The following is a 12935-nucleotide window of genomic DNA, read 5'->3' as shown; positions in this document are numbered from 1 at the left end:
ACCTCTTTAGCTATAAAGCTAACGTACCAGAATATGGTAAACCTCTTTAGCTATAAAGCTAACGTACCAGAATATGGTAAACCTCTTTAGCTATAAAGCTAACGTACCAGAATATGGTAACCCTCTTTAGCTATAAAGCTAACGTACCAGAATATGGTAAACCTCTTTAGCTATAAAGCTAACGTACCAGAATATGGTAAACCTCTTTAGCTATAAAGCTAACGTACCAGAATATGGTAAACCTCTTTAGCTATAAAGCTAACGTACCAGAATATGGTAAACCTCTTTAGCTATAAAGCTAACGTACCAGAATATGGTAAACCTCTTTAGCTATAAAGCTAACGTACCAGAATATGGTAAACCTCTTTAGCTATAAAGCTAACGTACCAGAATATGGTAAACCTCTTTAGCTATGAAGCTAACGTACCAGTGACAGAATATGGTAAACCTCTTTAGCTATAAAGCTAACGTACCAGAATATGGTAAACCTCTTTAGCTATAAAGCTAACGTACCAGAATATGGTAAACCTCTTTAGCTATGAAGCTAACGTACCAGTGACAGAATATGGTAAACCTCTTTAGCTATAAAGCTAACGTACCAGAATATGGTAAACCTCTTTAGCTATAAAGCTAACGTACCAGAATATGGTAAACCTCTTTAGCTATAAAGCTAACGTACCAGAATATGGTAACCCTCTTTAGCTATAAAGCTAACGTACCAGTGACAGAATATGGTAACCCTCTTTAGCTATAAAGCTAACGTACCAGAATATGGTAAACCTCTTTAGCTATAAAGCTAACGTACCAGAATATGGTAAACCTCTTTAGCTATAAAGCTAACGTACCAGAATATGGTAAACCTCTTTAGCTATAAAGCTAACGTACCAGAATATGGTAAACCTCTTTAGCTATGAAGCTAACGTACCAGTGACAGAATATGGTAAACCTCTTTAGCTATAAAGCTAACGTACCAGAATATGGTAAACCTCTTTAGCTATAAAGCTAACGTACCAGAATATGGTAAACCTCTTTAGCTATAAAGCTAACGTACCAGAATATGGTAACCCTCTTTAGCTATAAAGCTAACGTACCAGAATATGGTAAACCTCTTTAGCTATAAAGCTAACGTACCAGAATATGGTAAACCTCTTTAGCTATAAAGCTAACGTACCAGAATATGGTAAACCTCTTTAGCTATAAAGCTAACGTACCAGAATATGGTAAACCTCTTTAGCTATAAAGCTAACGTACCAGAATATGGTAAACCTCTTTAGCTATAAAGCTAACGTACCAGAATATGGTAAACCTCTTTAGCTATAAAGCTAACGTACCAGAATATGGTAAACCTCTTTAGCTATGAAGCTAACGTACCAGTGACAGAATATGGTAAACCTCTTTAGCTATAAAGCTAACGTACCAGAATATGGTAAACCTCTTTAGCTATAAAGCTAACGTACCAGAATATGGTAAACCTCTTTAGCTATGAAGCTAACGTACCAGTGACAGAATATGGTAAACCTCTTTAGCTATAAAGCTAACGTACCAGAATATGGTAAACCTCTTTAGCTATAAAGCTAACGTACCAGAATATGGTAAACCTCTTTAGCTATAAAGCTAACGTACCAGAATATGGTAACCCTCTTTAGCTATAAAGCTAACGTACCAGTGACAGAATATGGTAACCCTCTTTAGCTATAAAGCTAACGTACCAGAATATGGTAAACCTCTTTAGCTATAAAGCTAACGTACCAGAATATGGTAAACCTCTTTAGCTATAAAGCTAACGTACCAGAATATGGTAAACCTCTTTAGCTATAAAGCTAACGTACCAGAATATGGTAAACCTCTTTAGCTATGAAGCTAACGTACCAGTGACAGAATATGGTAAACCTCTTTAGCTATAAAGCTAACGTACCAGAATATGGTAAACCTCTTTAGCTATAAAGCTAACGTACCAGAATATGGTAAACCTCTTTAGCTATAAAGCTAACGTACCAGAATATGGTAACCCTCTTTAGCTATAAAGCTAACGTACCAGTGACAGAATATGGTAACCCTCTTTAGCTATAAAGCTAACGTACCAGAATATGGTAAACCTCTTTAGCTATGAAGCTAACGTACCAGCCCTCTTACATAAGGCCTGAATACAAGTCTCTAATTGGGGATTTGAATTGACGGGTCCATCTGTTGGTTGAACAGCGTGGCGCTTCCCTCCCTCCTCATCCATGCTCCCTCCCTCCCTCCCTCCTCATCCATGCTCCCTCCCTCCCTCCCTCCCTCCCTCCCTCCCTCCCTCCCTCCCTCCCCCATGCTTAATCCCTCCCCCTCTTCCTCCCTCCATCCTTCCCTCCTCTCTTCCTCCATCTCGTTCCCACTCTCTCTCTGTCTCATTCCTTTAAATGACTAACTATCATAATGATTTAAAATCACAACAGCACCTCACAGAAAGTCACATTCTTTGGCCGTGCAGAGGGCTACTCACCAAACGGCACTGTGGCTGGCCTGCTCAGAGCTGCACAAGGAGAGGAAGAATGGAGGGAGGGAGGGCGAGAGGAATTTTGGGCAACCACAACAGCAAGGAAAGAGATCAGGATGGCAACCAGACATTATGAAGGAGGAGGAGAGAAGGAAGAGAGGAGGGAGGAGAGAGGAAGAGAGGGGAAGGAGGAGGAGGACAGGAGAGAGGGAAAGGAGGAGGAGGACAGGAGAGAGGGGAAGGAGGAAGACAGGAGAGAGGGGAGGAGGAAGACAGGAGAGAGGGGAGGAGGAGGACAGGAGAGAGGGGAGGAGGAGGACAGGAGAGAGGGGAGGAGGAGGACAGGAGAGGAGGAGGACAGGAGAGGAGGACAGCAGAGGAGGAGGACAGGAGAGGAGGAGGACAGGAGAGAGGGGAGGAGGAGGACAGGAGAGAGGGGAGGAGGAGGACAGGAGAGAGGGAAAGGAGGAGGACAGGAGAGAGGGAAAGGAGGAGGACAGGAGAGAGGGAAAGGAGGAGGACAGGAGAGAGGGAAGATGAGGACAGGAGAGAGGGAAGATGAGGACAGGAGAGAGGGAAGATGAGGACAGGAGAGAGGGGAGGAGGAGGACAGGAGAGAGGGGAGGAGGAGGACAGGAGAGAGGGAAAGGAGGAGGACAGGAGAGAGGGAAAGGAGGAGGACAGGAGAGAGGGAAAGGAGGAGGACAGGAGAGAGGGAAGATGAGGACAGGAGAGAGGGAAGATGAGGACAGGAGAGAGGGAAGATGAGGACAGGAGAGAGGGGAGGAGGAAGAGAGGGAAGGAGGAAGAGAGAGAGACAAGAGGAAAGAGGGAGTAAAACACACAGAAGGGGGAGAGAGAGTCAGAGACAAAGCTGACATGAATAGAGAGGGAAGTAAGGACTGGTAATTCAGTAAAGATGATGTAGAGTCAATGATACAAACCATTAGACACTCACTATTTATAACATCTAGCAGAAACAAAGGGAGGTTGAAGACAAATGACGATGTCTCTTAAAATGATCACCAACAAATGATTTCATGTCAGTGAGCTGGTTGTCCATCCAAAACAGCAGCGCATTTAAAAGCTCAATGGTGAACATCAGGCATCTCAAATAATATACTAGTCACCACACTACCAAACACTGGTGAATGTCATCTATAACAATGTGTGATGGCTATTCCTATTAGTGAAACAACACTGGAAGGTATATAACCCCCCCCCCTGCTTTCATCATAACAACAGTGACCCTCAGCAGGTATATAACCCCCCCCCCCTGCTTTCATCATAACAACAGTGACCCTCAGCAGGTATATAACCCCCCCCCCCCCCCCTGCTTTCATCATAACAACAGTGACCCTCAGCAGGTATATACCCCCCCCCCCCCTGCTTTCATCATAACAACAGTGACCCTCAGCAGGTATATAACCCCCCCCCCCCTGCTTTCATCATAACAACAGTGACCCTCAGCAGGTATATAACCCCCCCCTCCCCCCTGCTTTCATCATAACAACAGTGACCCTCAGCAGGTATATAACCCCCCCCTCCCCCCTGCTTTCATCATAACAACAGTGACCCTCAGCAGGTATATAACCCCCCCCCCCCCCCTGCTTTCATCATAACAACAGTGACCCTCAGCAGGTATATAACCCCCCCCCCCCCTGCTTTCATCATAACAACAGTGACCCTCAGCAGGTATATAACCCCCCCCCCCCCCCCCCCCCCCCTGCTTTCATCATAACAACAGTGACCCTCAGCAGGTATATAACCCCCCCCCCCCCCCCCCCTGCTTTCATCATAACAACAGTGACCCTCAGCAGGTATATAAACCCCCCCCCCCCCCCCCCCCCTGCTTTCATCATAACAACAGTGACCCTCAGCAGGTATATAACCCCCCCCTGCTTTCATCATAATAACAGTGACCCTCAGCAGGTATATACCCCCCCCCCCCTGCTTTCATCATAACAACAGTGACCCTCAGCAGGTATATAACCCCCCCCTGCTTTCATCATAACAACAGTGACCCTCAGCAGGTATATAACCCCCCCCCCCCCCCCTGGCTTTCATCATAACAACAGTGACCCTCAGCAGGTATATACCCCCCCCCCCCCCTGCTTTCATCATAACAACAGTGACCCTCAGCAGGTATATAACCCCCCCCCCCCCCCTGCTTTCATCATAATAACAGTGACCCTCAGCAGGTATATAACCCACCCCCCTGCTTTCATCATAACAACAGTGACCCTCAGCAGGTATATAACCCCCCCCTGCTTTCATCATAACGCTGATAAACATCTCTGTCCCCCCCGGTCTCTGTCCCCCCCGGTCTCTGTACAGCACTTTGAGATATCAGCTGATGTACGAAGGGCTATATAAATACATTTGATTTCATTTGGTCTCTGTCCCCTGGTCTCTGTCCCCTGGTCTCTGTCCCCCTGGTCTGTTCAGTATCAGAACTCACCTGAAGGTGTTCCTCTCTGTCTTGTTCCCGTGTTGCACCGGGACCGTCTGGGGCTGCTGTTGCTTCTCAGGGCCAGCCAAGTCAGTAGGAGACGGGCTGAGGACGGGCCGACGGACGGGAGGGAAAAACACACACAGAGGGAGAGAGTGAGGAGCAAGGGTTGCCAAGGCAACAGCAGTACACAACACACACTTCAGCGTCTCCACACAAAAGTGTTTCCTGTTACTCCTCTGAGACAGGGCTCCAAAACAAGGGGGGTGCAGAGAGAGAAAAAGGGTGTTTGTGTGAGCGAGAGTGTGTGTTTGTGTGTGTCTTTGTTTGTGTGTGTGTGTGTGTGTGTGTGTGAGTGTGTGTGTCTTTGTTTGTGTGTGTGTGTGTGTGTGTGAGAGAGGGAGTGTGAGTGAGTGTATGTGTGAGAGTGAGTGAGTGTGTGTGTGTGTGAGAGAGTGAGAGAGTGAGTGAGTGAGTGAGTGAGTGAGTGAGTGTGAGAGAGTGAGTGAGTGAGAGAGTGCCTCATCGTTTCTACGAGACAGAATAGTTGTAACTTGTTTTTCCAGCAGGCGCTAGTTTGTCAGTGTGTGGGACTGTGAGCGGTCACACATGATGTCAGTCACAGTGGAGGGTGTCCTTAACTAGCTAGTGACTGGACTCAACTAGTATCTGGAGACATTGGTTTAACTAGCTAGTGACTGAACTAGTATCTGGAGACATTGGTTTAGCTAGCTAGTGACTGGACTCAACTAGTATCTGGAGACATTGGTTTAGCTAGCTAGGGACTTAACTAGTATCTGGAGACATTGGTTTAACTAGCTAGTGACAGAACTAGTATCTGGAGACATTGGTTTAACTAGCTAGAGACTGAACTAGTGTCTAGAGACATTGGTTTAACTAGCTAGTGACTGGACTCAACTAGTATCTGGAGACATTGGTTTAACTAGCTAGTGACTGAACTAGTATCTGGAGACATTGGTTTAACTAGCTAGTGACTGGACTCAACTAGTATCTGGAGACATTGGTTTAACTAGCTAGTGACTGGACTCAACCAGTATCTGGAGACATTGGTTTAGCTAGCTAGTGACTGAACTAGTATCTGGAGACATTGGTTTAGCTAGCTAGTGACTGAACTAGTGTCTAGAGACATTGGTTTAACTAGCTAGTGACTGGACCCAACTAGTATCTGGAGACATTGGTTTAACTAGCTAGTGACTGAACTAGTATCTGGAGACATTGGATACATTGGAGACACTCTACTGAATACCTCCTGTCCAGGCTGACATCACCAGACAACATTACTGAACCGGTCCTCTCCTGAATACCTCCTGTCCAGGCTGACATCACCAGACAACATTACTGAACCGGTCCTCTCCTGAATACCTCCTGTCCAGGCTGACATCACCAGACAACATTACTGAACCGGTCCTCTCCTGAATACCTCCTGTCCAGGCTGACATCACCAGACAACATTACTGAACCGGTCCTCTCCTGAATACCTCCTGTCCAGGCTGACATCACCAGACAACATTACAGAACCGGTCCTCTCCTGAATACCTCCTGTCCAGGCTGACATCACCAGACAACATTACAGAACCAGTCCTCTCCTGAATACCTCCTGTCCAGGCTGACATCACCAGACAACATTACTGAACCGGTCCTCTCCTGAATACCTCCTGTCCAGGCTGACATCACCAGACAACATTACTGAACTTACTGAATGGTAAGTTGGTAAGTTGGTGGTTGAAGATATCCCTCTAGTGGTGTGGGGGCTGTGCTTTGGCAAAGTGGGTGGGGTTATATCCTTCCTGTTTGGCCCTGTCCGGGGGTGTCCTCGGATGGGGCCACAGTGTCTCCTGACCCCTCCTGTCTCAGCCTCCAGTATTTATGCTGCAGTAGTTTATGTGTCGGGGGGCTAGGGTCAGTTTGTTATATCTGGAGTACTTCTCCTGTCCTATTCGGTGTCCTGTGTGAATCTAAGTGTGCGTTCTCTAATTCTCTCCTTCTCTCTTTCTCTCTCTCGGAGGACCTGAGCCCTAGGACCATGCCCCAGGAATACCTGACATGATGACTCCTTGCTGTCCCCAGTCCACCTGGCTGTGCTGCTGCTCCAGTTTCAACTGTTCTGCCTTATTATTATTCGACCATGCTGGTCATTTATGAACATTTGAACATCTTGACCATGTTCTGTTATAATCTCCACCCGGCACAGTCAGAAGAGGACTGGCCACCCCACATAGCCTGGTTCCTCTCTAGGTTTCTTCCTAGGTTTTGGCCTTTCTAGGGAGTTTTTCCTAGCCACCGTGCTTCTACACCTGCATTGCTTGCTGTTTGGGGTTTTAGGCTGGGTTTCTGTACAGCACTTTGAGATATCAGCTGATGTACGAAGGGCTATATAAATACATTTGATTTGATTTGAACCGGTCCTCTACTGAATACCTCCTGTCCAGGCTGACATCACCAGACAACATTACTGAACCGGTCCTCTCCTGAATACCTCCTGTCCAGGCTGACATCACCAGACAACATTACTGAACCGGTCCTCTCCTGAATACCTCCTGTCCAGGCTGACATCACCAGACAACATTACTGAACCGGTCCTCTCCTGAATACCTCCTGTCCAGGCTGACATCACCAGACAACATTACTGAACCGGTCCTCTCCTGAATACCTCCTGTCCAGGCTGACATCACCAGACAACATTACTGAACCGGTCCTCTCCTGAATACCTCCTGTCCAGGCTGACATCATCTAAGAAAAAGGATGAACTAAGTGCTTTTCTCCAGCTGTGTTAAAGCACAGAGCAGAGTCCCAAATCGCACCCTATTCCCTTATGTAGTGCACTACTTTAGACCAGAGGCAGAGCACTAGTAGTGCACTACTTTAGACCAGAGCCCATGGCTCTCTCCTGGTCTGCATCCCAAATGGAACTCTATTCCCTATAGGGCTCTGGTTAAAAGTAGTGCACTATTTAGAGAATAGGGTGCCATTTGGGACTCAAACCAGGCGAGAGCAGGGCACAAGCCCTCTTCAGTGGATTAAGACTGATCCTCTCCTTTCACTGCCACTTTAATTAGTCAGACCTCTGTGGTCCCAGGTTCTCAGGAAGCTTTAATGGACTTTACCACAGTAGAAACATGAGTGAGTGAATGAGATGGTGAGTACGTGAATGAATGAGAGATCCAGAGAGACAGAGAGAGAGAGAGACAGAGAGAGAGAGAGAGAGAGAGAGACCCAGAGAGATCAAGAGAGAGACCCAGAGAGATCGAGAGAGAGACCCAGAGAGATCAAGAGAGAGACCCAGAGATATCGAGAGAGAGACCCAGAGATATCGAGAGAGAGACCCAGAGAGATCGAGAGAGAGACCGAGAGAGATCGAGAGAGAGACCCAGAGAGATCGAGAGAGAGACCCAGAGAGATCGAGAGAGAGACCCAGAGAGATCGAGAGAGAGACCCAGAGAGATCGAGAGAGAGACCCAGAGAGATCGAGAGAGACCCAGAGAGATCGAGAGAGACCCAGAGAGATCGAGAGAGAGACCCAGAGAGAGACCCAGAGAGATCGAGAGAGAGACCCAGAGAGACCGAGAGAGAGACCCAGAGAGACCAAGAGAGAGACAGAGAGAGAGACCCAGAGAGACCCAGAGAGACCCGGAGAGACCCAGAGAGAGACTCAGAGAGACCCAGAGAGAGACTCAGAGAGACCCAGAGAGAGACTCAGAGAGACCCAGAGAGATACTCAGAGAGACCCAGAGAGAGACTCAGAGAGACCCAGAGAGAGACTCAGAGAGACCCAGAGAGAGACTCAGAGACCCAGAGAGAGACTCAGAGAGACCCAGAGAGAGACCCAGAGAGAGACCCAGAGAGATCGAGAGAGAGACCCAGAGAGATCGAGAGAGAGACCCAGAGAGACCCAGAGAGAGACCCAGAGAGAGACTCAGAGAGAGACTCAGAGAGAGACCCAGAGAGAGACCCAGAGAGACCCAGAGAGACCCAGAGAGACCCAGAGAGAGACTCAGAGAGAGACTCAGAGAGAGACTCAGAGAGAGACTCAGAGAGAGACTCAGAGAGACAGAGAGACCCAGAGAGACCCAGAGAGAGACAGAGAGAGACAGAGAGAGACAGAGAGAGACAGAGAGAGACAGAGAGAGACAGAGAGAGACAGAGAGAGACAGAGAGAGACAGAGAGACAGAGAGACAGAGAGACAGAGAGACAGAGAGACAGAGAGACAGAGGGTGATGGAGGTGTAGTCAGACCTGCTTGCGGCTCGAGAAGCAGAAGGAGCAGGTTCCTCAGAGATGGAACCAGCCTTGTTAAAGTGCCGTGACCTCCTACTGATCCCCAAGGCAGACATGTGGTGACTGAGGAATGATCGCCCCCTAGTGGCCAGGACAGGACAGGACAGGAGAGAGAGGAGAGGGGTAACAACCATGGGTTCATGATGGCTGCGTATCAGATGGCACCCAAAATAGTGCACTACTTTAAACCAGAGCACAATATAGGGAATAGGGTGCCATAGGGCTCTGGCCTAAAGTAGTGCACTATATACAGTGCCTTGCGAAAGTATTCGGCCCCCTTGAACTTTGCGACCTTTTGCCACATTTCAGGCTTCAAACATAAAGATATAAAACTGTATTTTTTTGTGAAGAATCAACAACAAGTGGGACACAATCATGAAGTGGAACGACATTTATTGGATATTTCAAACTTTTTTAACAAATCAAAAACTGAAAAATTGGGCGTGCAAAATTATTCAGGCCCTTTACTTTCAGTGCAGCAAACTCTCTCCAGAAGTTCAGTGAGGATCTCTGAATGATCCAATGTTGACCTAAATGACTAATGATGATAAATACAATCCACCTGTGTGTAATCAAGTCTCCGTATAAATGCACCTGCACTGTGATAGTCTCAGAGGTCCGTTAAAAGCTCAGAGAGCATCATGAAGAACAAGGAACACACCAGGCAGGTCCGAGATACTGTTGTGAAGAAGTTTAAAGCCGGATTTGGATACAAAAATATTTCCCAAGCTTTAAACATCCCAAGGAGCACTGTGCAAGCGATAATATTGAAATGGAAGGAGTATCAGACCACTGCAAATCTACCAAGACCTGGCCGTCCCTCTAAACTTTCAGCTCATACAAGGAGAAGACTGATCAGAGATGCAGCCAAGAGGCCCATGATCACTCTGGATGAACTGCAGAGATCTACAGCTGAGGTGGGAGACTCTGTCCATAGGACAACAATCAGTTGTATATTGCACAAATCTGGCCTTTATGGAAGAGTGGCAAGAAGAAAGCCATTTCTTAAAGATATCCATAAAAAGTGTCGTTTAAAGTTTGCCACAAGCCACCTGGGAGACACACCAAACATGTGGAAGAAGGTGCTCTGGTCAGAAGAAACCAAAATTGAACTTTTTGGCAACAATGCAAAACGTTGTGTTTGGCGTAAAAGCAACACAGCTGAACACACCATCCCCACTGTCAAACATGGTGGTGGCAGCATCATGGTTTGGGCCTGCTTTTCTTCAGCAGGGACAGGGAAGATGGTTAAAATTGATGGGAAGATGGATGGAGCCAAATACAGGACCTGGATTTTCTGGAAGAAAACCTGATGGAGTCTGCAAAAGACCTGAGACTGGGACAGAGATTTGTCTTCCAACAAGACAATGATCCAAAACATAAAGCAAAATCTACAATGGAATGGTTCAAAAATAAACATATCCAGGTGTTAGAATGGCCAAGTCAAAGTCCAGACCTGAATCCAATCGAGAATCTGTGGAAAGAACTGAAAACTGCTGTTCACAAATGCTCTCCATCCAACCTCACTGAGCTCGAGCTGTTTTGCAAGGAGGAATGGGAAAAAATTTCAGTCTCTCGATGTGCAAAACTGATAGAGACATACCCCAAGCGACTTACAGCTGTAATCGCAGCAAAAGGTGGCGCTACAAAGTATTAACTTAAGGGGGCTGAATAATTTTGCACGCCCAATTTTTCAGTTTTTGATTTGTTAAAAAAGTTTGAAATATCCAATAAATGTCGTTCCACTTCATGATTGTGTCCCACTTGTTGTTGATTCTTCACAAAAAAATACAGTTTTATATCTTTATGTTTGAAGCCTGAAATGTGGCAAAAGGTCGCAAAGTTCAAGGGGGCCGAATACTTTCGCAAGGCACTGTATGTAGGGAATAGGGTGCCATAGGGCCCCAGACTAAAGTAGTGCACTATATAGGGAATAGGGTGCCATATATTTCAGACACAATCGAAAAGAGGGTTAACACCAAATGAGAAACCAAGGAGGCAGACAGACCCACAACACCAGACAGACAGACAGGCTAGAGCACAGACAGGCTAGAGCACAGACAGGCTAGAGGACAGACAGGCTAGAGGACAGACAGGCTAGAGGACAGACAGGCTAGAGGACAGACAGGCTAGAGGACAGAGGACAGACAGGCTAGAGGACAGAGAATAGCAGCAACCCAGAAACAGAACGTAGATAGATCGTGCACGACGGAGAAAGCTAGAAAGAGACTTAAGTATTTAAGGAAAAAGGGGCAACAGGATTTACGCTCCTGATTCCTAACAGCTTCAGGACGTGTCAACGTTGGACAGCGAAGGTTCTCTACATTCACAGAATGTGACGTTCATTTATCTGCACACAGACAGAGCATGAAGCACGTTCAGCCAATCAGCACTACAGCAACAACACAAACAAAGACCTAGAGAAACCATGACAACATGCTGGTGTACAGCATGCAGGTCACCATGACAACATGCTGGTCTATGGCCTGCAGGTCAACCTACCTACCATGACAACATGCTGGTGCACGGCCTGCAGGTCACCATGACAACATGCTGGTGCACGGCCTGCAGGTCACCATGACAACATGCTGGTGCACGGCCTGCAGGTCACCATGACAACATGCTGGTGAGCGGTCAGAGAAACAAACAGAGAGAGAGAGACACACACGCACACACACACAGAGACGCACGCACACACACACACAGAGCCGCAAGCACACACACACACACACAGAGCCGCACGCACACACACACACAGAGCCGCACGCACACACACACACAGAGCCGCACACACACACACACACAGAGCGACACACACACACACAGAGCGACACACACACACACACAGAGCGACACACACACACACAGAGCGACACACACACACACACACAGAGCGACACACACACACACACACAGAGCGACACACACACACACACAGAGCGACACACACACACACACAGAGCGACACACACACACACACACACAGAGCGACACACACACACACACACAGAGCGACACACACACACACACAGAGCGACACACACACACACACAGAGCGACACACACACACACACAGAGCGACACACACACACACACACACACAGAGCGACACACACACACACACACAGAGCGACACACACACACACACACAGAGCGACACACACACACACACACACACACACACACACACACACACAGAGCGGCACACACACACACAGAGCGGCACACACACACACAGAGCGGCACACACACACACAGAGCGGCACACACACACACAGAGCGGCACACACACACAGAGCGGCACACACACACACACAGAGCGGCACACACACACACAGAGCGGCACACACACACACAGAGCGGCACACACACACACAGAGCGGCACACACACACACAGAGCGGCACACACACACACACACAGAGCGACACACACACACACACACAGAGCGACACACACACACACACACACACAGAGCGACACACACACACACAGACACACACACACACACAGAGCGACACACACACACACAGAGCGGCACACACACACACAGAGCGGCACACACACACACAGAGCGGCACACACACACACACACACACACACACACAGAGACGCAAGCACACACACACACACACAGAGACGCAAGCACACACACACACACAGAGACGCACGCACACACACACACAGAGACGCAAGCACACACACACACACA

General features: G+C 47.7%; 1 protein-coding gene across 1 annotated transcript in view; it reads right to left on the bottom strand.

The window, feature by feature from the left end:
• Positions 1-12935, bottom strand: part of LOC110516620 (FH1/FH2 domain-containing protein 1) — a 160194-nt gene that overhangs the window by 46388 nt on the left and 100871 nt on the right. The window contains 3 exon segments of the mRNA XM_036981678.1: positions 2483-2512; positions 4938-5033; positions 9183-9305. Coding sequence (XP_036837573.1) covers positions 2483-2512; positions 4938-5033; positions 9183-9305 — 249 coding nt within the window.

The sequence above is a fragment of the Oncorhynchus mykiss genome, chromosome 6 (genome assembly GCF_013265735.2).
Source record: "Oncorhynchus mykiss isolate Arlee chromosome 6, USDA_OmykA_1.1, whole genome shotgun sequence".
In the NCBI taxonomy this organism is placed as follows: Eukaryota; Metazoa; Chordata; class Actinopteri; order Salmoniformes; family Salmonidae; genus Oncorhynchus; species Oncorhynchus mykiss.
This window is presented reverse-complemented; position numbering and strand designations above follow the sequence as displayed.